General features: G+C 41.7%; 1 protein-coding gene across 8 annotated transcripts in view; it reads right to left on the bottom strand.

Annotated features, from left to right (window-relative positions):
- EBF1 (EBF transcription factor 1) overlaps nt 1–26,842 on the bottom strand; it is a 387,980-nt gene that overhangs the window by 21,804 nt on the left and 339,334 nt on the right. For all 8 annotated transcript variants that reach the window (XM_036423506.2, XM_036423507.2, XM_036423508.2 and 5 more), the window contains exon 11: nt 13,682–13,770. In XM_036423506.2, the coding sequence (XP_036279399.1) occupies nt 13,682–13,770 (89 nt within the window). The remainder of the gene's footprint in view (nt 1–13,681; nt 13,771–26,842) is intronic.

Here is a 26,842-nt window from a genome sequence, read left to right as displayed (position 1 = left end):
GGAAAGATTGGCTAATTCTCTAATGGTGAGCCCATTTTTAGACCCAATTCACTGTTCCAAGTAATTCAAACCCAGGTAAGCAGGGGAGATGGTCTAAATCACATGTGTCAAACACAAGGCCCGCGGGCCAAATCCGTCCCGCCAGGCCTTGCAATGTGGCCCGCACTGCGCTGTCATCACTGCACTCCGCTGCATTTCCATCACAATGACAGTTTATGACTGTTCAGTAAACCATTCGGCCCGCGATTTAGACTGGATTTTAGATTTTGGCCCCTTCTCTGATTGAGTTCAACACCCCTAGTCTAAATGATCCCTCATTCACAGCACATAGAAGCCAACTCTCAAAGCCAGATGGACACCCATTTACCAACACAACATGCATTTCAAGTTTCAGAATCAGATCTGGAGACTCTGGGAACTCCCTCATAAAATAAGGTCCAGGGATGCTTCCGCAACTCGGGAGGACAATCTGTGCTTGGCTTTCTGCCCCCTAGAGTGGGAAATGATGTTTTGCAGGATATAGAGGAAAACAGAAGCTAAACTACAAGCATCAAAGGCAAGTAGACGTGGTTGATTCCAGAGAAAGCAGCACAATACTCTCTGTCACGGCACGGTTTCCTGACCCCCACTTGCCAACAGCCTGTGTTGCCACTGGACACAGTGGGCACAGACACCAGCGGCATAAAATACAGCGAAGTGGCAAAAACCACTCCTGATTTAAAAGCGATATGCCTCTATCAATGAAACCAGCAGTGATTTCACAGGCCTCTTCACTCTGGAGTTGACTGGAGGGTCCAGTTTTGAGCAGTACCTTCAGCTCACTAGCCCTTAAATTCCAGTGCCTTCCCTGCCTGCTCCTGAAAGTATGGGGGACACTACAGATTGGGAATCCTGAAAGCCAAAAATCAATCGGAATTGCCCATTCCCCACAGAGCTGGATGCACCCGGCAACAAATACTAGTTGTGCTGAGAGGTATTTCTGTGGAGGGTGGTTTTATGTCCCAACTTCCTTTGTATTAATTCAGCCAAATGGAAAATTCCACCATAGTCAACGTTGCATTCTTAAAAATCATATAATGAGGGCAGTGAGGGACAGAGTGAAACAAACCAAAATAATACTTTAGCACTGTTTAGTTTCTGATCCTCTGAGACATTCCTCAAATTTTTCATTTTTCTGGTAATATGAACTTGAAATGGAGCTTACCGCAGAGATCATTAGAAACCTTTAGTGTCACGCTTTAAACTCTCTGCTCAGAAGCCCTGTGACTGAGAAGAGTCACTTATACTTAGCAAGGATATAATTAAGCATGTTTCTGTTGAAAGGGGCATTCTCATTACAGCTAAGGACCACTTTAGAGTAAATTGAAATGGAAAGGAGGAGCATAGATGAGGCGTAGGTAGCAAGTGGTTATTCCTAGAGAGGCATAAAATGCCAAATGTGTAACGATTATATTTTACTGTCCTGCATTGTAAAGACTTTAGCCTATTTTACTAGATAAGAAGTGTTAGCTGAAACTTACAGAATATTATCAAGCACACTCGTTGCCCACCGTCTTATAAAGAAAAATAAAATTCAAACCTTAATCAAAATCTGCAGAAATTTCCAGAACAAAGGAATTACATATTCAGAAGGAGGTCCATGGCTATTGATACAAGAGGCAACAAAAGCATGCTGGTCTGGTCTAAAGAAAAGGCAGCGGCCACTTCTCAACCTCCTTTCACCTTCAAGTTGATTTTATGTTCAGGGTAGACGAGGGCTCTCTTACCCCGAAATGTGTTTATTATGGTTCATCCGGCTGGAGGCATCGCCTTTGTTAGACATGGTACTGAAGAGTTCGGAACCACGTGACATTAAAGTAGGCTGTACGCTAATGCAACTCTGACCATGTAAGACATGCTAACTTACATGACTGACTTTTACAGTGGAAAGAAAAAGCCTGTTTTCAAAGCAGCTGTGATTGCCTCCATGGAAAAGAAAAGAGAAAAATCAATGAGAGCGAAATGAACAAGAGATTTTTGTCTGAGTTGCAGTTAATACCACTGAAGAGCTATGGATATTAAAAGGTCAACAAATAAATTAGCCAGAGTGTTATGAAATGAATGATTTGGCTTACAATTTTATTGAGTGAGAATTGTTCGCTGCCTATTAGACCAGGTAATTTTTATCCGGTGCCTCAATTACTGTTCCGTAAGCAATAACATAGTTGTAAGAGCTGTTGGTTCGATCGCGTGACCTCTGAGAAGCTGGCCGGGACAGCCGCCTTTGCCATGATGGATAACCGAGGACGGCCTCCGCCAGGTGCCGGACCTCCCTTTCCTGCAAGGGGATCTCATAAAAGAAACATTACAGCTTGATTCATTTTACCAAAATGTGCGACTTTTCAAGTGTCAGCAGTTAAGGATAAATTGTGAAACCTGGTGTTCCTGAGAAGAGTTATGACAATGGCTTTCCCCCCGTCTTTTTGGTCTCCTGGCATTCCCCTCGAAATGGTGTCATGGTAATTGGTGAATGGGAGCCTGGGGTGCTTCCTGCCACAAACACAGTGAAAAATGGTGTCTGCACCCCTGTGAACCTGACCCGCTTGGAGGTACAGAGCTGAACTTGGCCACCTCCGGCGGGCTCCTCTGATTCCCATCCGTTGTATGGTTTCAGACCAGCGCTCTGGGTTAGGTCCTGCTGAGTGGCCTTGGAAATCGGCTTTCTGATCAGGATAAAAGTCTCAGCTTAAAGAGAAGGCGATGGGCAGAGGTGCCTTTCTCGGGGGTAGGTTGTAAAGTCAGCACATGAAATAAAAATGGCCTCGACTCAAAATTACCCTTGGAAATCTTTTAAGTTGCCAAGGCCTGGGCTCTTAGAAACACAAAGGCCAAATATTAACTACTTCTGTTTCTCTTTGTCTTTTGGCTGTGGCTTCCCTTTCCTGGGGGTGGAGGAGAAGAAATACCTGGTTTGAAAGGAAAAGGACCACTGAGTCAACGAAGAGATGCACTGTCACATGTGCAAATGTGTATGTCTATGTGTGTGCGTTTCGCATGTGTACACAGTGTTTGTGTGTGTGTGTGTGGTTATATTTAAACCTGAGTAAGTGATCTGTGAATGCTGGAACTACACTGTAATTTAGAGATAACTCAGGGAAGCACACATATAGTTTGGTTTGCTTGTTTTTTGCTTCTGATGTTGTTGAACATCATCTGTTATTATATGGACCTCCAGACCAATGTTTCTGAATGATGATTCCTGGGCTTTACAGGTGGTCTTAACTATAACTGCATTGGAAGTACACTGCCTGCAGACCACTGGGGCTCAGTCCCTGTTCCTCCAGGGCTTACATGAAGTGTTACTCAAGGCTGAAAACAGTGAACAAGTCTGAAGACCTCCTACCATCTGTTTCTAACGGCTTCGGTCTTTAAGAGGAGGATACTAGATGGCGGACAGGCAGGTGTGAGTTAGTCCCTTGTTCCTCCTGTGACTTCTTGAATTAATGAGTAGTCATTTTCAGTGTTCTTTTACATGGGGTGTGATATGAACTAGGTTAAACTTAGCCCCCCTCATTGAGATCTCAGTGCTAACAAAGACCTTGAAAAAGGTTCTAGCCCTAACAGGTTTGGCTCAGTGGACAAAGCGACGGCCTGCAGACTGAAGGGTCCCAGGTTCAATTCCTGTCAAGGGCATGTACCTTGGTTGCGGGCACATCCCCAGTAGGGAGTGTGGAGGAGGCACCTGATTGATGTTTCTCTCTCATTGATGTTTCTAACTTTCTATCCCTCTCCCCTCCTCTCCGTAAAAAATCAATAAAATATATATTTTTAAAAAATAGGTTCCAGAATTAAGCTATTGGAGTAATCTGTTGTTACAGGTCCCTACCACAATCACTCTATAGCTAAGGAGTGAGAGAATAATCCCCAAAGTAAAAGGTACACAGGTGTGTATTTTAACCCCTGCTGCCACTTTCATCTGGTTTAGGCAACCTTAGTCTATGCTACCACTTCCCTGTTTCTCCCTGGCCAACTGGAGGGATTCTTTTTTAAAGACTGGTTTGCAAAATTGCTTCTTCTCTCTCTCTCTCTCTCTCTCTCTCTCTCTCTCTCTCAAAATTCCCTTTTCTTAATTCTCGGGGGCAGGCCTTGGGATGCTGGCTCTGGAGTCCAACAGAGTTGACTCAGACCCACACCCTGCCCTGTAATTGCTTCCTGGTCTGCAGAGCAGGGTTAATACCTGCACCTGGCTTGGTTTCCAGAAGACATGGACAAATTTCATGCATGCATTCTTTAGAGTCAACGTGTATTATCCATTCTGAGTGCTATTTGAAACCTTCTTTGCAAACTACTGCAAAAGATTCTGAATGGACTAATGGTGGAGAAGGCTGGTGAGATAGAAGACCTCCATTTATCAGCTGCAGAAGCCTGAGCAGGTTGTCCTTTCTGCGTGCCAGGGTCCTCATCTCTAAAATTGGTGTGATACCATAGTGACAAACAGAGTAACTCGCTGACAAGTCAGTTAAAATAAATTAAATTAAATAAAAAGTGAGACTTGTAACCTCTAGAAGTACTGTGTTTTTTAACTGAAACTAAATCTCCTCTTCAGAAAAATGATATATGCATGCATATGTGCATACTCATCACACACACACACACACACGCACACACACGTCTCTATATAAGGTGTCCCCCCAAAATTTGAATAATATTTAATACAGTGTTTATTAAAATACATTTCACTTTTAAAATTGAGCTATCAGCTGTTAAAATGTGAATACATTTTGGGGACACTCGGTATAATTTCAGGGGTACAGAGATCCAGGCTATCCTCAGCTGATGAAAGAATCAGTTGGGGACACTAAATCCCCATAATAAACTATATATATTATCACAATGGGTAAATGGAATCTGCCCATAAGTTTTCTGGCTGATAGGAGAGATGCAGAAAATGTATTGTGTTCCACAGTTTGTGTTTTTGACAAGAGAATGAAGAGACTACATTTTTTTGAAATCATAGTCAAGCGTGCTTTGTCTCACAGTCTATCCAATAAATGATGTTGGGAAAATTGGACCGATACATGCAAAAAAATGAAACTAGACCACCTTCGTATGACATATACAAAAATAAACTCAAAATAGATTAAAGAGTTAAATGTAGGACTCAAAACCATAAAAATCCTAAATAAAAACATAGGTAGTAAAATCTCGGACATTTCCCTTAGCAATATTCTTTTCTGATATATCTCCTCAGGGAAGGCAAACAAAAGAAAAGAAAAAAAACCAAAAACAAATGAAACTGTATCAAGCTAAAATGTTTTTGCTCAGCAAAGGAAACCACCAACAAAATGAAAAGACAACCACTGGGTGCAAGAACATATTCACCCATGATACATCCTATAAGGGGTTAATATCCAAAATCTATAAAGAACTCATACAACTCAACACCAAAAAACAAACAGTCCAATTAAAAATGGGCTGAAGACCTCATTAGACACTTCTTCAAAGAAGATATACCGATGGCCAACAGACATATGAAAAGATGCTGAGCGTTCCTAATCACCAGAGAAATGCAAATTAAAACAATAATGAGGTATCACTTCACATCTATCAGAATGACTATCATCAATAAATCGACAAGTACTGGCAAGGATGTGCACTATTAATGGGAATGCAGACTGGTGCAGCCACTGTGAAAAGCAGTATGGAGTTATCTCAAAAAATTAAAAATGGATCTGCCTTATCACCCAGCAATTCCACTTCTGGGTAAAAGACCATCATAGCATTCATCATAGCATTATGTACTACTAGAGGCCTGGTGCATGAAATTCGTGTATGGGTAGGGTCCCTAGGGCAACCGTGGGTGAGGCGACTGGGAGGGTGAAGGGTGGGTGCCGCTGGAACCCACCTTGGCTGATGGCCTGGCACCACCTGTTCACCAGCCTCGACTGGGGGAAGCTCCTGCATTGAGTGTCTGCCCCTGGTGGTCAGTGCTCATTATAGCAGCCAGTTGTTCCATCAGTTGGTCAATTTGCATATTGAGGTTTATTATATAGGATACCCAACATATGGAAGCAATGCAAGTCCCACCTATAGATCTCTATATATAAAAGCCTAAGCAACCGGCCAACCAGCTGGTAGCTATGATGTGCACTGACCTTCCAGGGGCAGATGCTCAATGCAGGAGAAGAAATCACAGGCATGGAAACATGGAACAGACTGATAAATCTCAGAAGGAAGAGGGGAGGGGAGAGGGTGGAAAGGGATTAACCAAAAATCTTATATGCATACTAGAGGCCCAGTGCATGGATTCATGCACTTATGGGGTCCTTTGGCCTGGCTGAAACCTGCTCTCCGACATCCCTTGAGGGGTCCTGGATTGTGAAAGGGCACAAGCCAGGCCAAGGGACCTCTAGTATATAAAAATTTTTTTTAAGTTTTTTTTTTTGTGTGTGTAAGTGTGTATGTATGATGGAATACTACTCGACCATAAAAAAGAATGAAACCTTACCATTTCCAACAACATGGAAGGACTTAGAGAGTATTATGCTAAGTGAAATAAGTCAGACCGAGAAAGACAAATACCATATGACTTCACTTCTATGTGGAATCTAAATAACAAATTAAACAAAACAGAAACAGACTCAGAGATGCAGAGAACAAACTGATGGGATCGCCAGAAGGGAGGGGGTTCAGAGAAGTACAGATTAGTACTTCATGACAAAATTGTCATGAGGGGGATGTAACAATGTACAGCATAGGGAATATAGTCGATAATATTGAAATAACTATGAATGGGGCCAGGTAGGTGCTTGAATTATAAGGGGTGGGGATCATTTTGTAAAGTATATGACTGTCTACCCACTATGCTGAAACTAACATAAAATAATATTGAATAACAACTGTAATAGAAAAATAAAGAAATAAATTTTAAAAATGTTTTGTCTATGAATTATTATAACCTCTGATTTGCTTTGGGGTATTTTAAAAAATATATATTTTATTGATTTTTTACAGAGAGGAAGGGAGAGGGATAAAGAACTAGAATCATCGATGAGAGATAAAAATCGACCAGCTGCCTCCTGCACACCCCCTACTGGGGATGTACCTGCAACCAATGTACATGCCCTTTACCAGAATCAAACCTGGGACCTTTCAGTCCGCAGGCTGACGCTCTATCTACTGAGCCAAACCGGTTTTGGCTTTGGGGTATTTTTTATTTGAGTCACGTTGGTTCCTGGATATACTGTTAATGGAATTTCTTCAAATTAAAAAATAACTGAGCTAATAAAATGAGAGAGTGGCCAGTGTCATGGTGTGGAAGATAAAAGATGTAGGGGTTTTCTTTATCCTTTTCTGAAACCTTTAGTCACCCCCTTTTCTGCTAACAGGCAATGCTATTATGCAAAGAGTTTGTATTTGTATTTTCACTGATGCAACTGTGGCTTTGGAATCACTGATAGTCTTTGCATAAAGACCAAAACAATAACAGCGTAATTAGAATACAATGTATACAGCAGGCTCCTGGTGCCTTGTGCCCCAGCTCTGTATTTATGATAAATCACCAAACACAACGCTCTTTAGGGAGGGCGGCTTTGGGCCCCGTCTCTCCATTGAGCAAAAAAAACAGTGCCCGCGACTAGAGTCTAAATTCCAATTCTGCGAGTGTACAGTCGAACTGAATAATATTTGGCACGACACAGTGCACAACCGAGCCACTAAATGGCTGATTTACTAAATTATTATTAGATGAGCCCTTGCTGTTCCAAATGAAAGTGCAGTCACTGTCTTCCTCCATGGTGTGTTCAAATTGTTCTGTGTTTAAATATTCAGCATGAGGCTAATGTGAACCGATGAACTGAGACTATAAACATTCACTTTCAATGCAGACAGAGCGACAAGGATGCAACCTATCGTGGGCCTGTAGAGGCGAGAATGATTTATATTGAAGGATGCTGCAGCCTGCCTCCATTACTTTAGGGTCCTCCTAATTAGCATGGTGTTGGAAATGACTGGTTCCCATGTGCAGGAAGAGCAGGGTCTCGGGGGCTGAGGTTTTTGTCCAGGGCCAATGAGAGAAGCTTCCGTGAGGATTTGCGGCCCATGCTGTTCAGGCCTTGGGTTCTCTACAGGCTGCACCACACTAGCCGGGTATCCTGTCTTCCAGACGAGCTAGAGTCCTGACAATCCGTTCTTATCTAGACCCAGGCAACGGGTCTACAGTCCCTCCTCACTACCATCCATCCCTCTGCCACCCACCTATCCTCCTTACAATCCCACCTACTGCAGGGCCCTGCTGGCACCACCCCCTGCACCTCACCTGCTTCCTTACTGACACCTGCTGGAATGAAGAACAGCCCTTTGCTCCTCGGACAAAGATGACTCCTCCTCCATCCTCCCCTTTGAGGGCAGTTATAGGCAAGCACTTAAAATACAGTGATCACTTACAGTAGATTAGAATTTTTTATTGGTGCCATGTTGCCATAACAACACGAAGACAGCAGATGACTAAAGCTAAGCTTGCAAAGCAAAAGGCTGCTCATCTGGCAGTTAAAATGAATACAGTTCATTTCACAAGTTTCCCATATGGACCCTTAGTGTATGGTAATGAGGAGACCATATGGTGAGAGAAGCTGCACTGAGAACAATCGGGCTCCCCGGCTGAGTGGGAAGTTGTGGGGGAGAGAGCCTGGCTGAGGGACCCACGCTGGTGTGTGCGCTCTCTGGGCTCAAGGTTTGGCTGGCATAGGTTTGGGGTTTTGTTTGGGGTGGTTGTTTTCCATGGGGTGTTGCTCATTTCTTAATCTGTTCCTTAATATTTCGGCTGTGCGAAATGACAAACATCTTGCAGGTTTTGCAATATCATTCATCACGAACTGTCAGCAGTGTTTGCAAATCTGACTTGCAAGATCTTTTAAACGTGTTGTTCTTAAAAGGCAACAATACTAAGTTTTGAGACAAAGTGCAAGAGAATTTAAGCACTTGTGACAAGCGGAAACATTAGCAGTAATCATTTTTAAAACACTCACATCTCTTGCCTGCGTGTTTAGCTGTAAATAATGCTAGAATGTATAAAAGCTTTAAAGTAAAAAATGTAATAAATACTTTTTATTATGTTTCATAAAGGATAAAAAAAATGCTGTGAGTAACCACGTATACACGTTACCTATACAATCGCATGTATAGAGACAGATAGCTCCTCCTCCTCACTGCTAACCAGATTGGAGGCCTGGACGGACAGCTTGAAAAAGGCTCCGAAGTCAATCCTGAACATACATGCTTCATAAAAGATGAATATAAATGCGATAGTTAGACACGGTGAGCTAAATTAGAAGGTCAGGCAGGGCTGGGAGGGCTGAAAAATCACACAACCAGTGAGTGTAATTACTCTTTTTTAAGTCTATTAAGTGGTGTTGTTCTATCAGGGCTCAGGGGTATAGCACATGAAGAACAAGATAAAGTAATGTGTATTTATTACTCCCACTGGATCAATTTACCAGATATTTTCAGCTCCATAAAGCAAAATACACAAATGCCGCCTTTGTTACTTTTCTCAAACTGCTTCATTTTCTCCAAAAGAGGGACTGGCTCTTGGAGAAAAAACATGTTGCCCCCTGGAGGTGCCCAGGCCAACCCCTCTGGGTGGGGATGTGGGGGAAAGCTGGTGGAAGCTGGAGTAGGATGGGGGTGAGATGACAGGAGAGGGAAGCTAATCGCCTCAAGGCCGAATTACCTCGGGTTCCAGGTCTGAGGAGGAAGCAGAAACTCTATGCAGTGGCAACCATAAGCCTGAAGACCTGGGCTCAAACCTGTTCCCTAGCTGCAGGCTGAGACTCTGTAGGAGTCAGTGGCCCCCTGGGGGCTCTGGTTCCTATGAAATGGGGAGCACCCACCTCGCAGACATGTGTAGCTTCCATTTCTGAAGTCTTGTTAAATGCCAGAGAGATCTCTCTGCATGGATTATCTCATTAACGCTGGACAACAACACTGCAGGCAGCTGGTTTAGGGAGAGAACCTTGCCTGGGAAGGTTGTCAAGTGGATCTGGCTTTCAAAGCCCATGTCTGTCTGGCCTGACAGCCGTCTCTTTTGACCTCTCTGCCCATCAACAAACTTGACAAAGCCGTGCTTTGCACATAGTAGGCATCAATTAAATGTTATCTACTCTCTGGGATCCCCTGCTAACTCGTCTACTCCACTCACTGCCTTTGCACTAATGCTCGCAGACCACTCAGAAGACAACCAAGAAGGAGTCCAAAGCAATTTGAAAGGGGACAGAGACACCTCTGGCCTCCAGAACAGATGGAGCTCTTTGCTCAATGTTTCTGGGTTGCATCATGCCTTTCGGCACCTCAGAGCTTCTGACTGACCAAAGTCCCCTTCCCCCTCATCTCGACCTTGTAAGAAATGTCAACCTTCACCCCAAACTTGGCCACGTGCTCTCTCCCTCCTGCCAGAATCTGGGAGGAAGGCGAGTCTCTATGTGAAACAGAACAGAACGCTGTGATTTAAAAACCTTCGTTCGCCCTTACCCACGTGCACATGGAAAAGGAAACCAGAAAACATCTGGGGTGAGCATAACCGTTGTTTTTTAAAAAGTGTGTCCAGCAACTATCACCAGCGGAGACATTTAGAGATGAAATAACCTGCAGAGAAGGATCGGCTTGCCCCCGAGCTCTCGTTTGGGAAATGGGAGGGATGCCTGCGTCCCTGACTTCTCTCGCGAGAGGGCCTCCCATAAAACAAAGCGTGTATGAGCTCTTTGAAAAAGCCCACGCCACCATACAAAGGCATATTATTACGGGACGCTGTCTGCTTGGTCTTGGGAGCAGTTTCATTTGACAGAATATGTGGGTGGTGGTATGAATCTAGCTTTGTCTATTCACAAACACATGGGTTTAATAAAGCGCCGTTTGTTTTGTGAGGTGTGTGGTCCGCGCGGCTCACTGAAACACTCCTGTTTGACAAACACTGACCATGACTCTGAGGAAGGCGGGGCCCGTTTTGATCCCCTGAACAATGGACAGCGAGAGGATAAGCCTCCCAAGCGCACAGGAATACCTCGTGCTGGCTCCATCCGCCACTTCCTGACCCTGCTCTTGAACCCTCACTCCACCTTAAGGCGCGGAGCCAGGAGGACAGCCACTCCTCCGCTCTGAGTCACACACAGGGCTTCCTGGGGTGGGCTCCTGCCAGAGTTCTCGCACACGGGCCAGTGGTAGATGCAGGCTGCAGAGTGTTTCCTTAACACACAAGCCCATTGTGTCCTTGATTACTCGTCCCAATCCCAGGAAAAGGGGCTGGGAGTTCCACCATCAGGCCACGGGGACGAAGGGACACGTGCCTGGGCTATTTGTTCAACATTTCTGAACGTGATCTTCAGCCAGAAAAAAAAAAAATGTTTTTCAAAGTTAAGCACACAAAACTCAATCCCATATTCCTACTTGTCTTTTCTTTCTTTCTAGATGAGAAAAGAACTGCCTGGCTTCTCTAGACCTCATCCAAATGAAACCAATTCGTTTTCTATATTTTTCAATAAATACTTAGAGAATGGCAATAGTGAGCTAGATATGGTGCCAAGGGCACACACAGGATTACCTCTTTTAATCCTTACTGAGCCCCTTGACGTTGGCACCATTAAATCCCCATTTGAAAGATAAAGAAATTGAGGCACAGAAGATAAATCATAGACCCAGCTGCTCAGTGGGACTGGGATTAACTCTGAGAAGCAAAGGTTTCACTCAAACTCACTGGCAAATAAGCATAGCTACCTTTTGTCGAATGCAAAGCAAGGGATTAAAGTGGCAACCCCCAAAAGTAGGAAATACTATCACTTCTATTTGACTGAGAGGTGAATTGAGGCCCACAGAGTTAAAGAATGCTGCTTTTAAATTAAAAAAAAAAAAAAATTTGACCCAGATTGCATAGCCATTGCCCTCGCTTAAAGTTCACTCCATCCTCCAACCCCCACCCCGATCTGCCCATGCAGTCCCTTCCGCAGACTCTAGACCCATCCAATGTCAAAAGTAAAGTGAACACGATCCCCAAATGGGAAGAATCCATGCCTTCTTTCTACTATAGAGAAACCTAAAGCACTGACCTTTGGGAAGATAAACATTATTTATATCATCGTGCTATAAAATTACCAATAAAATGTCCAATTATTGCCCCTCAGGAAATGCTTGGGAGTTAGGTTCTAGTTAAACAGAGGAACCTATGGTAAATCTACCCACTGCACATCTATACTATAGAAGCAGACTTCCATCCACTGTAACCATTAGATTATTTAATTGCTCACCACGAATGAGGCAAGGTGATAGAGAATGGTGTGTAAGAGGAAGGTACCTTCCAAAGACAAGGATATGGACAGACTGACACATCCTATGGCTTCTTCCTCGGGTGAAATGCTTCTAGGAAGCTTTTACCAACAGCACTCGGTGGAAGCAAGGCTCTCTTATGTGGTTCTTTCTCTGCAATCTAGGTGGAGGACAGACGCACTGGCCTGTCCCAGTTCTTCCTCTCTCCGGGAAGCAGCACCCCCTTCTCCACCCTCCTGGCCCCTCGCGCTGCATATCTTTTCCCCGGCCGCTTTCTCCTGGACCAGGCCTGTTCAGACAGGTGGCTCTGCCTCCCCAGGTAGCAGGTGCACAGGTAGAATTTGATGATGAATGGCTCTCCCAAAGAGGTTAACTGAGCTAGGAAGGATGCCAACTTCATTTTTCTAAGTGCTTCATGAGGAGAAACAGACCTATCTGTGGATGTACTATAGCAAAGAGAAGACCTCTCACCTACTCATTTAATTTATAATAGTTTTCACTGGTGTCATGAATAAAATTCCATTTTGCTGTCAGTAAAGTGAATCGTAGCTCAATTCATTCTGTCCTTCGAACTCCCTTAGCCTTTAACTGTTCTGAGTTCTCAGGGAACTTTGGCTGTACTTTTGTTAAATGTACCTGTTCTTCCTGTCACGTATGGTGTGGGGTAGAGTGATCTCTCCCACACAGGTTCAGAGCTCTTTGGGTACCAAGATGGGGATATTCATCACAGACAATAGGTTCAGAATGAGAGTCAGTAAGTGTGGACTTGCTTTTTTCCTCATTGGGGATTAATGACGTATTGCTGTGTGCCATGTGTTACTCTGCCTGGAATTCTTGTTTCATTTCTACCTCAACTCCCAGTTAGCATGCCTCTAGAGGAAAGAGGTCCTGTCTTATTTGTCCAGTTGCAAGATCTACCAATACGTTTTCTTTTGTTCTCGTCTCGATGGGGATGAGAATGAATTTCCATGCAGGTAGAAAAGCAGTGTTCCTTTTCCTCTTGAGAGCAGGAGTGACGAAGTAATTAACAACAACTTGAACTTTGGACCAAGGCTATATTGATTTGAATCTCAGTTTAGCAAGTTACATACTTTGTGACCTTGGGCAAATGATTTAACCTCTCTTTGCTTGATTATTTTCTTCAAAATGGAGGTGGTAACAGGACTAATCTCAGAGAGTTTTGAGAGTAAGAAATGACACAGCATATGCAAAAGAAGTACCATATTACCTGGCACATAAGTGCTTGTTTACCTATAGCACCAAACACACAAAGCCAAAAGATTACTGAGTTGCTTATCTACGAACTGATTTTTATCAATGGCCAAGTTTCCTGCCAATCACCCAAGCCCAGGTTTCCAGAGACCGTAATCCAAAGAAGAGGTGTACTGACCTTTGGCAAACGCTCAGGATCTCCAGGGTGCCGGGGAATGACCTTCTGTAACCTCTGGAAACCATAATCGATGGTGGGTTCATTGAGCGCTACAATGAAGAAGTCACTCAGTTAGAGCCATTTCAGGAATGAGAACATGAGTTCTGCAGCACTGATGATGTGGAAGTAACCAGAAATAACCAGGAAGCCCAAAGCTTCGTTGATAACCTTTGAATTAGATTATGAAAATGACAAGACGAATGTTTCCTCTGCTGAACATGACTGCCATCTACTTCTGCTATTGACCATGGCAGGGAGGGACTCCCTCAAAGGACCCCTTCATAGGACAGGAACAAACTTTGTTCTTCCGGCCACATTTTATATTCCTTACATTATTGAAAACAGAAAGTCAAATGGTATTGAATGTGAAGTTATAGGATTTACTTTCAGTCAGAAGCTGAGGTCAGAATGCTCAAGGGCCTGCCCGAGGATGTCTACAGATTCTAAAAAGCAGGAGAGTTCAAAGTACTTGTTTCATTGCAAAATCTCTGGTGGACCTCAGCTGACACAGCGCCTCAGTGCCTTCTGTGGCAATGAAGCCTGCAAGAGTATGGGGAGGGGCCAAGAGCGAGGCATTGCAATGACCTTGATACAACACTCTCCCATCTACTATGACAGACTATTCACCAATATCAATATAATCTCAGGGAAAAACCAGCTTCTGAGAGCACTGGCTTAGAGCAGCCAGGTCTCCATGATTGTTTACTAGACTAAAGAGCAAAACTGGTGCAATATTTGGAGACAATGAGCCTTGCTGTGCTCATACTGACTACACCCTCTTCAGAGCACCCGTAAATGAAACAAAATACAAAGTGAACTCTGAAATGTCCTCCCCGAGATGTGAAATAGCTTCAGCCTTCTTCTTGGAACAAGGGAGAGATGGCAGCTCCATCTTCTACCCATAGCCCTCAGAGCTTTTAAATAAGGAGCAGTTGGGAAGGTTCTTCTCTTCTCTTTTTTTCATGTAACCCAAGTGTTCAACCACATATTTCCTCCCATACTGAATAAAAAGACAGTTTTTGCACTTCTGAGATTTAGCTATACATGAAAAAACAAGTTGCTACATGCTTTACTTAAAATGAATTTCCATTAAACCTAAATTTTTAAAAGTAAGATTCATACTACTACTAACTTTAAAAAACTGTATTAAATTCAAATAGGTCCCAAGGCTAATGGAAGCAATTTGTAGACCAACCCAAACTAACTGGCCCACTTTTCAAAATACAGGTATGATAATCTTGCGGTTTTAAAAGGACATTTAAATTGAAAGACTGTGAATTTAGTACATAATTATACCAATAGAACCCTTTAACTTGTCAACTGGTAAATCTAAAAGGCTATCAATCATTTCTAAAGAGGAAATAAACCTTAAAATTCCTTGATTGACAGTGCTTACTTTTTATGTAAAAAAAATAAAAAAAATAAGAAAATGGCTGCATAAAGTGGCCAGAAATCCATTTACAAAAGTACATTGTTTTCCATAGGTGAGTAAAAAGCCAATAATTACACCTCCAAAAGACACATAAATCAGAGTAAGTACTTTTTCCTCACTTGTATATTTTAAGTTAAAGTGAACTCAGGTAACTTTTTATTTAAAAGATTTTTTTCCCCAAATGTAATGCTTATTGAAGTTTGTTAATAGAGTAGCATTTTCATTTCAGATAATGTAATCATTTTTGCAAATATGAGATTTAGCTATGCCTCCCTCCCCTTCTAAACAGTAAACTTTCAACCTGTCTCTTGTGGAAATTAACTGAAATTACACCCAGGAGTACCACATCTCTCTATCTGTGCTAGCATATGAGTTAAGGCACAATATTTATTATTCCTCTCATTTTTTTATGATTACTTTCTAAACCCTTGAGAAGAATTTCTTCTTCTTTTCCTTCTTTGTCTTTTTTTTTCAAGTTAGACTTGTAAAGAAAAAGCCATAGAGTGCTTTATGCAGGGAAGCTGTTACTCATAAAATACATGGGATTTAATCAAGAAATGCATGAGGGCGACAGGAATTAGCACCTAGGTTTAAGTTATATATCACATCCATCCCCCAGCCACCATGCTAATTGTCAGCAAAGAAGTTTGACCATAAAAGAGCTTTAGACAATTAAATGCATCATTTTAATATCTGAAGACATAATGTGGCATCCTGAAAATTCCAATTCTTGGTTTAATTTTTCAGACCAAACCAACAATAAAATGTGAAGTGCTGACCCACCCCTTCAGTTGTCTGCAAAATGAATTAATTCCTACTGTGTCAGGGACCTGTGGTTGCTAATTGAATGACTGTCTGACATGTGGGAAGGGAGTCCGGCTGTGTTTATCTGGCCACGTGGCCAACACACTGCAGAAAGACGGACACTTAACATCTGCAATTAAAAGAACAGATTCAAATATCAGCTAGAACAAACAGCTAAAGAGCTGAGGAGAAGTCACTGGGCTGACACAAAGAGTAATTGAATTAGATATATTAAACTCATTATTCAAAGAAAAGTAAGCATCTGTTCTATGGAAGCATACTATGTTGGAGGAGATATTTCAGCTGTAAGACAAAGGCTTTTATTTCTCATGCCTTTATGACTTGCTCTTTGCACAGATCTTTAAATATGTTAATCCGCCTTCAATTGAGGAATTGAACATTACAGCGCAATTGTCCCGGTGCTGAGCATAAAGATAACACTACAGATATGCAAGACAAAGCTTGTCTTAAATGCAAAGGTGTCTGATGATTTCTCTGATTGCACTGACTAGAGAAAAATTTTAAGTCAATGACTGAGTGAGAGCAGATATCTGATAAAGATTTTTTAAAACAAAACAAAACAAAACAAAACACACACACACACACAAAGAAAACACCAGAAAACAGATTCAATGTTTCTGGAATATGATGCAGTTCTCAAAAGCAATGCCATAAGTGGGGGGAATATTTACTGGCATGATATATGGCTAGGCTAACAAGCAGCTTACAGGAGCACATGTCTAAAAGGTTCCCTTTTTAAAAACAAACAGAGAGTAAAGAAAATGCGTCTGTGTATAAACCGCCTACAAGAGGGTCTTAAATGCTTCTCTTCTCTTTCTGCTGTGCATTCTCTACATTTTCCACAATGAACATATATTACTTTTATAATCAAAGAAAAAGGTTAAGAGCAAGAGATTATTGCCAAGATGGAATTTGACCTGCTTGTATAAAGTAATGACATAAGAAACTATGCCTTAAAAGGGGTCTGTAGACCCTTTAATAACCTTGCATAGGTTATTACAGACCATAAGAAAAATAAGTAGTATACTTTTGGCCAGTTGTATAAATATGTGACTATTCATAAACTCTCTGAAAATCAACAGAGAAGGTAACGGGGAGGAATCATAAAGAATGGTATATTTATTTCATCCGTGGGGGTAGTTGTACCTTTGGGACATACATCTACCCTGCAAGAATGTAATATAAAGTTAATCCTTCAACAAAGTGACCTCATTGTTTTCAAGCACAGGGCTCAGGGGACACAGCAGAAATGGGGCTAATCAATTTTTTCCCCTAAAACTTGGGGCAAATCCGAGAATCCAGTAGAGAAAAAGAAAGAAAAAAAAAAACACTTAATCTGGCATAATTAACCACAAATAAAGAAGCATACGGATTTTTAAGTTAAACACACGTGCGCGCGCGCGCACACACACACACACACACACCAAACAGATGATGCTGTAAATTGCAAAAGGAATGTAACGCTGAGGGCAGTGTATAAGGCCCTGCTTCACGGAGGCCACACTCTCTGAATAGCACTTGAGAGGGTATCACCCTCAGCCAGGAAGGGATAGTAACAAAATAAGGGAGGTTACAGAGGTTTAAAAAAAATTCCCTAATCCCAAACAAGGCCTCCATTTTAAAATTATCAGAAAAAAATGGGACCAAGGTGGGCATTTAAAAAATTTCACAAGATAACAAATTCTCTACTGATTCAGTCATCATGTCTGGTGCCCAAGTGTTCAGAAGGCATTTGTAGGAATGTTTTGTGTCACAATACCATATGCCCTTAAAAGTAAATGTTGTGAGATGTGTATTTAATCCTAAAAAAAAAAAAAAAAAAAAGACAGGCGAACGAGTTTGATGACAGAGCTGGGATGCAGCACCAGCTCTCATGGAGGTTGCCCTCCCCATCCTGAATCCATTCTCCTGCCTCCCTGAATGTCAGACCCGGGATCTGGCATAGCCTTCACTCGGGCCACACTTAACAGGGACACATGGATTTAAAGAGTGATCAGGCTATTAGGGAGCCACAGACATCTATGTTTTTTGTTTCGTTTAGTTTGTGTGTTTTTAACACATCATCTGTATATGGTAGTGTGTGTTCACCACCCCATGTCAAGTCTCCTTCCATCACCATTTTCCCTCCTTGACTCTCCTCCACCTCCCCTACTCCCATGTCTTCCACTGACCGTTCAAAGTTAGAGAAGATAGGAATTAACTGAATAAGCTGAGGAGGACCTCATGGAGCACTCTACATATGCTACAGCACGTGTGTCAAACACAAGGCCCGCGGGCCAAATCCGTCCCGCCAGGCCTTGTAATGTGGCCCGCACCACGCTGTCATCACTGCACTCCGCTGCGTTTCCATCACAATGACAGTTTATGACTGTTCAGTAAACCATTCGGCCCGTGATTTAAGCTGGATTTTAGATTTTGGCCCCTTCTCTGATTGAGTTTGACACCCCTATGCTACAGCATCTCTTCTATCAGTGCATCAACTGTCTCTACAGCGGAGATTGAGTTTTCAGGGCAGATATCTCAGTGGAGATTCCAGAAGGGTTCTCCTACTCACAGCTATGACATGGTACTAGAACCCGATATTTGTTGGAAGCACTGGATATAGGCAGGGGACTGGCATTTCAGCTTCATCGAAGTCATTTGTTTTCAAAAAGTAAAAGTTAATGAAATGGTAAAAAAAAAAAAAAAAAAAAAAAAAAATCAAATCACTTCTGGCCCTGTGTTGGGGCTGCTTATAAATGACTTTGGGTTCCTTCCCAGTCTCACAATCTCAGACTCCCCGAAAGGAAGCCAGTAACTATGCAGAATCAGTGTTCTCCAGCTTCTACCAAGGTCCTGGTCAAACCAGAACAGCCTGGATTCCACAAAACTACTGTTTATAGTGTCTAATCGTTCATGCAGCATGACCCGCTCTAGGCAAATAAAAATCTCAATACTGTGTCTAGGTTTTATGCACTAACACTAATGACAAGATTACCAAATCCATTCACAACTAATGAGCAAATCCTAACTAAATTTATGTGCGGATTGAGGCCTTTTCATGCCTTGAATCTTTTTTTCCCTTTTAAATCCACTTCACGAACACATCAAATAAAGAATATTCTCTTTAAGGGGATTTATTTGCAAATTAAAATCACGTTGTCAAGACGGATACATTCTCAGCTATGAAAGCTGATTTGTCTCTTGTCAGAGATTTGGAGAAACCCCTGCTCTGTTCTCCCTAACTTCTTGACCACTTATTCCTGGAAACAATGGGAGGCAGGTTAGGGCTGTGTTCCCAGCACAGGGTGGGTGGGGGGGAAGCTGCTGGGTGCTGGTCCAGCATCAGAGATTTCCCTGCTTTTATAGCTCAGGCGCTCACTGCCGTGTTTAAACATATTTCTGGGGGTTTAATTTCCTTTTTTTAATGGTTGTGTGACATGATGTCATTTTGACTGGAAATAAAAAAAAATGCAGATATTATTAGGAAAGTCATATTTATATTCTATTGCCATTTAATGCCCAAGCAAATATTGAAGGCTCTATGCCAAATAATAAATAAAACCTCAGAGCAGAGGCAATGATAAAACCAGCACCTGGGCCTCCAACCTTCCCTGGTGACTGGCTTCTCACTATTTGAACAGGAGGGGTAACAACAGAGCGGTCCCCTTCAAGCCAGATCCTTTCTGGGATGGGAGTTGTTACATACGAGTTAGACTGAGCTTTTTAGTCCCTTAATGGCCCCATTTTCCCCCCTTCTTCCCCCAGTCACTAAATTAACAACCAGAGGTAAATAATAAAACAGCAAGTTATCTTTAAGACTGACTATAATATAGAAGAAGAAAGAAGAAGAAGAAGGAGGAGGAGGAGGAGGAGGAGGAGGAGGAGGAGGAGGAGGAGGAGGAGGAGGAGGAGGAGAAGAAAACAACACCAACCAGAAACCCAAACAAGAGCCAGAAATCTGGTCCCCAAAGAGATAGGCAACATTCCAGCCATTTGGACATTTCATTGCCTAGAGGTTTAGGGCAGGAATGGTACTCCTGGAGGGGATGCACTGCCTAAAAAACCTAAACCAAATCCCTGTGAGTGAAGCCCCCGTTTTTAGTGTGACATGCTTTTCCAGCCTGGCGTCCTGCCTCAGGAGCGGCACGATCTGGGAGAAGCTTTGGGAAGAGGCTCCCAGAAAGCTGGAAGGGAACCAGAAGGGCCTCAGGATGGAGCCAGCATGGGCAGAATTTACCAACGTGGGAGCCAAAGGAACATTTCCAAACTGGCTTTGAACTTGCTCTGACTTCTGATTTGTCTTCAAAACCCTTGATGTGTGGCAGCAACTCTGAGATTCAAAAACCAAGCGAAGGAAGGAATACCTCTCTCCACCGAAGATACAATCAGTTGGCTTGTGTGGCTACGTCCTCTTTATGAAGTCTGGAGCCAGAGTAGAAAAAGCAGAGAATGAAGAGAGAAAGGTGTCTGGGAAGTGGACGAGAGCCCAAGAGGATGAACTGTGGAGACATTTGGAGAAAGAAATGCTAGACCCTGAGGACTGTCACTTGGAAGGCAAAGAGCTTGTGAATGCTTGGAAATTAATAACTCTTCCAGGAGCAAAAGTAATCAAGAGCAGGAAGGAAGAATCAAGAGGGACTTTCTTTTGTTTTTGCAAAATGGAAATAGCTTTACTGCTTTTTTAAATTTAAAAGAAATACATTTTTAGCTCATAAAAATACAAAAGAAACACAAAATAGGGGAAAGAGCCCCATAATACCCCTACGCATATATAATCTCTACTTATAGTAGTATGAATGTTTTCAGACATTTTCACAATACTGTTTTATATCTGGACTAGTGGCCTGGTACACGAAATTTGTACAATCAGGGCAGGAAGGAGGTGGGTCACCCAGCCTCGCCTGTGCCCGGTCACAGTATGGAAGCTGTAAGTCCTCAATCCCCTGTCCACCCGTGCCTGCTGTGCATGCAGCTTGCTGACCTGTCATTACTGTGACAACGTCCTTACCAATTTGCATATTACCTATTATTAGTATAGATTATTAGTATAGATTATCTACATATTTATATCCACCTCATTCTTTTTAATGGTTGTAGCATATCATATTATATGGATGGCCATAATTTATGTAACAAATCCTGTGTTAAAGGGATTTGCATTTTCCCCAAAAATTTTTCACTGATGAAAGAGTACTAGTTTTTAAGATTTTTGTAACCTGAACTCAAGTCTCTAAGTTATAAGGACCTTGGCAGGTTTTTAATGGATGTTAAGAATGAATGACTACTTCTAGAGTTGTCATTTTTCCACATACTCTCACGCCATCTAAGACCCTTTTCCCAGGGATAGCATCGTGCTCTATTAGACACTCTCTTATTGATTCCTTCAATATTCTCTTAATATGAATGTCAAAAAATTATTATCCCTAGTTGGAAGGTGAGAAACTGAGGCACAGAAAGGGCTGGCTGCATAAATCAGAACAGATGTGTTTTATTTACTATTCCAAGGTGACTACATTTAAAAAAAATATTGATGAATCTCCATTTGCAGCCTATTGATAAGACCTGTTATCAAATTGATTAAACTGCTCCCTTTTTACTAAATAGCCACGGAACAGAAATCTAGCACAAGGAGGAATTCTGTTCCCAGACTCCTGATACAGGTCGCTTGGCCTCATTTCTTTACTTAAAGCTCAGCATGTCAACTAACAAAACCTTCTGGGGAGGCCATTTTGCTATTGTGAACTTGCCCCACAAATGATGGAGAAACTGTGTTTGCTGTCCCATCAAGTTCTCCTAGGTCTAAGTTGAACTCTCAAAAGTTGATTAGCCTTTTGGGGAAAAAGAGGCACAAAATGCTCTTGATATACATCAAATCAAGTGATTTCATACCACACCCTGCTGGTATTTTCTAAAAGATCCTTGTTGAGAAGTCATGGGCAGACATAGAGCACCTCTTGGTAAACAGACTCCTTCCTTGCCTGGAGGGTCCCACTCTATTAAAAGGAGACTAGGGGAGGTGCCATAATTAGGGAGAAGTTACTGCTTTCTAATGGTAATCAAGTCAATGAGAAATAGCCTCTGTTATTGGGTATGATGTGCTCTGACCAGTGTGGCCTTCCAGGAGCTTAATTTAGATTTCCAAATTTGATGCAAGTTTAAAACTTGTGCAAACTGAAGCTTGCAGGTCTTTATGAGGTATTCTTTTTTTTTCTTTCCATCTTTTACATTTTGGATTGCTTAAAAAAAAAAAAATAGGATCTGCTCTAGCCAGTTAGCCTCAGTGGACAGAGCATCGGCCTGTGGACTAAAGGTTCGATTTCGGTCAAGGGCATGTACCTCAATTGCAGGCTTCTTCCAATCCAGGCCCTGGTCCATGCTCCTGCAGGAGGCAACCAATTGATGTATTTCTCTCACATCCATGTTTATCTCTAACTTTCCCTTTCTCTTTCACACTCCCTAAACATCAATAGGAAAATATCTTGGGTGAGGATTAACAGAAATAAAAAAATTAAAATATCGGATTTGAAATTTTGAACAAGAGGAGGATGATATTCACTGTGTAATGGATGATGGTGTTTGAGTATTGACAACCTCTACACTCTGTTTTTTCTTTCTTAACGTGTAAGGATAAATCCATAATTTTCTTCCCTACTGGCATATCTTCTGCTATAACAAGAGTAATATTCCTTCTATAATTGTTCTTCAGATTTCTACCCAAAGAGTTTTTTACAATAACTGTTATCAAGGGGGTAAAATCACCCAGCCTGCCTGATAAACATGTTTTCTTGTGTTCCCACCCCAGCGAGTGCTTGACACCGTACTTTTATCATCCCGCGTGTGTTCAGAATGAGCTTAGAACAGCAATTGCCGGGAATAGGCAGGCGATAAACCGCATTGATTTAACACATCTTGTTTTCAATCATGCTTGGATTTTCTGAGCACGCATTTTTCCTGTACTCGGCTTGTAGCTTTTATCTGACGAGCTGATCCCTTTTCACTGGAAAATGAAAAGGTCGCACAATAAGACACGGTTTACTGGAACTTGAACACGCACCAGGGAAAGTATTTTAGATAAATACTGTCAGACATAGTGGAGCTGAATTTCAACAACACAATTGCTAAACAACAATACTTATTACTCTCCTGGAGCAGCTGCCCAGCAACTCACGGCTCTCAGCGGGGAACAGCACCGCGGCGGGCTCGGAAGCGAAGAAACCCTTCTCCAAGCCTCGTGCTAACCAGGCGCAGAGTTCTGGGCTGAGGTCCTACTTGTGATTGTTAATATCACAGTTTATGAGGCACCCTGTTCAGAATCATGCCGTCTAAGCCAGTGGACCAGTTTCTGAAGAGTTGGATAATGAAGTTAACATATAGCAGCTCCACAGACCATCAGGTGGGGAGGAGGGAAACCTCCCAAGAAAAGATAAACAAAAGGGACTCCAAATAACCCATTATTAATTCAACTAATAAGACAGTAAAGTGCTTATAACTTGCAGATAATAGGGGGATTAACTGATTATTTAGTAATATGTTAGTGGAGCTAAGAAGAACTTACAACAGGTAGGCGGTGGAGAGAGCTACAATGGCTTGCAGATAAGCCTTGGCATTTTATCGGCCTGAACTCCAACCTAAATAGCATCTTGATATAAAATAAATGAAGTCAGCCTTCTCCAGTATTGACCCTAGGTGATTATTATCGTTATGTATCATTAACCTCAGACTCAGCCAGAAAGCCTCCTCTACCTGAACATTAGAGTCTGGGACCCTCTCCTTGTAGTGTTAACACACATGTTGATTATAATTTAATTCACTGGCTACTCCAGAGCTTCTCAAACTTTCTCTGTCCATAGGGCCTTGAGCATCTCAGCAATCTACTGGCAGTGCTGCTAAGCCAAAAGAAATATACCAAGAGATTCTGTTTTGTTAATTACTTTTGTCCAAACAGTTCTAATGCTTTAATATTTCTATTCTAACAACTTAGAAGCCATTTGAAAAAAATACAAAAAATGGAATACATATATAATATTTTATTTCATTCTAAAATAAAGACAACTTACTAATGGAGTGTGCACTCTTACTGGGCACTGCCCAACTTCTCAAACATTGGAATAAGATTGTACATCATCACCCTCTTTTCTGTTATTCTGCATTGGTTTTCACAAGATACTTCCTTTTGATGGCAGTAACCACTGAAAATTCAGCTTTGCTGAGCTATGACACCATCAGTATGCAGTAAACTTTAGTGTGGAGCTAGGAACTAGCTTAAACTAGTAGTCTGTGTGGTATCTCACAGACTTAAAGTATCACTTATTTCCCTCAAATTTTAAACATCTCATGGCTCCATTATAGGTTGGCAGGGACACCTTGGTCTGTAAGTTTAGGGAACATGGATCCACTCAGAGGCACAGAATTAGTTAAATGCTAAGATGTTACAAGGACCCATTGTATTCATTCACTGTGTCTTTTCTTCTATTAATAATTATTGTAACAGCTGCAGCTAACACTTCCTAACAATTTACTATGTGCAAAGAACTTTACATGGATTAACCCATCTAACATTTATCACAACCCGAACAGGAAATATTATTTACATACCCAGAGAAGGAAAAATGCGGCTCAGAGCAGTTAAATATCTTTCCTAAATCCACAGAGCTAATGAGTAAAAGGCAAAAGATTCAAACTAGGCAGTATGCCTGCTCTTCACCTTTTTTCTAGAAAAAACAAGTTAGGACAATCAAGAAGCCTATGGAGTAGGTCTCTAATAATTCTGGCTTACCGAACTTTACTAATGCTTTTCTCAATCCTCATATACTCCTCTATCTGCAATTTGGACTTAATTTACAGGTCATGAAAACCTTGGCCTCCTACTCCAGTTCCTAATTTGACTCCCATTTCTCTAAGAGACACTCCTCTTCCCTTTGTTTTATCCCTTTTAGAGTAAGAACAGCCAGGTCTGCATGCAGGCTACAACACTGACCAGCTGTGTGCCTTTTGAAAAGTCACATTCTTTAATTCCTCCTTCTCTGTAAAGCAAAGATATGATGGGTACTATTTGTACAGTGCTGGGCATATAATAAATTCTCAACAGGCAGTTGTTATTATTAATAATACCTGCTATGTACTAGAAATAGGGGCTGATGGCATAAGGATTAATTATATATACTGCACAGTTCCTACTCTTAAGGAACTCCAGAGTCCAGAGGAGCAGAAAGCCATAAGCAGAGTTCTAAAACACAGTGATCAATTCAATCGGAGCATGTAGGATTCTAGGAGAACACCAAGTATGTTTCACTTGTCTTTGGGCTCAGCCTTTTCTGCCCAACTTACACTAATTTGAAACTACTGTTCAAAGAATTCCACCACTTCTGGGTCTCATGTATTACCTTGAAATAGAACTCTATTTGTCATAGGACACAATTGTTTTAGGAGGCCAATGCCTTATCCATTAGGCCACTGGGGCTTCTAGGACACAATTGTTTTTAAACAATACATGTTTTGTTAAAATAATATAAAGCAACATAATTTTGTTAAAACAATATAAAATGGCAAGAAAAATAGATAGGACACATCTAATTAAGATGAGGTTTCTTCTTTACATTATTTAATTAATTCAATAAAAGTGAGTGCCTGCTGTATACAAGGCTCTGTGCTTAAGAAAATGAAACAAAGAAAAAGAAGTACAACACAGATCTAGTTTCCTGTGCATCTCCACCTGGAGATGATTCCATTTGAAAAACTCTCCTGTGATGTACCCTTGAGGAGTGCATAATCCAGTGGGGAGACAGGCCTGTAAGCTAATCAAAAAGATACAAATAGCAGCATTACTGATGTCCTGGTAGTATACTTCACAGAAGAAGGAAAATATAATTCTTTATAGTGGAGTTAGTGAAACATTTACCAAACAGGTCATATTTCAGCTGGACATGTGAGGATAAATAGGACTATTCTACTGAAAAAAGGTGGGGAAAGCATTTCAGGACAACGGGAGCAAGCAGCGTGAGCACAGACATAAAAGAACATGATGTGTTCAAATAATGTTTGATATTCTAGTTTGGGGAGAGCATAGCATATTGAGTGTAGAGTGTTGAGTGACAGCATTGGCCTTAGGTGCCTTGATAAGAATCCTATCTGGTTGGCAACAAGAAGCTTTTTAAGGTTTTCCATGTCATAGGAGTGGCACAATCAGATTTATGGTTCAAAGACATAACCATAAGAGTCCAATACAAGATGGATTTTAAAGTCAGTACTATTGCAATAATACAAATGGAAAATGAAAGACCAACTGATGATGAGGTACTCACAGAGGAAAAGGGAGATTGTAGAATGCACTATACATGTTTTCAATGGCACCTTAGATGTGAGGGGTTAGAAAGAATAAAGACTGATCCTTCTGATTTACCTGACTGAATGAATAGGCCATTTAGCAGGATAAAGGATGCAAGTAGAAAACAAGATAGAGAAGGGAAAAGTCATGAGTTTGATTTCAAACATACTGAATTTTAAATGCAATCGTACATCCATGTAAATATTTTTGGAGATAAAGAACTGAAACTGAGAAAAAAGGACCAAGGATGAAGTTAGCATTTGGGCAATGCCAAGATACCAACTGGTGTGAGAAGATAACCCAGGACAGACAGTATTATGGGTACTCTGATAGTTAAAGAACCGAGAAAAATTTGGAGACCAAAAGGACATAGGCAGGTCAAAAAACTAGACAGAATGCTAGGAGAGAATATGTCACTGAAATTAAATGGGGAGTTTAAAACAAAAGGGGCTGTCCACACCACCTAGTGTAGCTGGGTAATCAACCAGAAATCTGAAGAGAAGCTTCCAAAATAAACATTCCAAGATCATTAATGTAGGTGTAATCAACTGTAGAAGAC

The sequence above is a fragment of the Pipistrellus kuhlii genome, unplaced genomic scaffold (genome assembly GCF_014108245.1).
Source record: "Pipistrellus kuhlii isolate mPipKuh1 unplaced genomic scaffold, mPipKuh1.p scaffold_m20_p_8, whole genome shotgun sequence".
NCBI classification, from domain to species: Eukaryota; Metazoa; Chordata; class Mammalia; order Chiroptera; family Vespertilionidae; genus Pipistrellus; species Pipistrellus kuhlii.
Note: the sequence above shows the minus strand (reverse complement) of the source record. Positions and strands in the feature narration are given on the sequence as shown.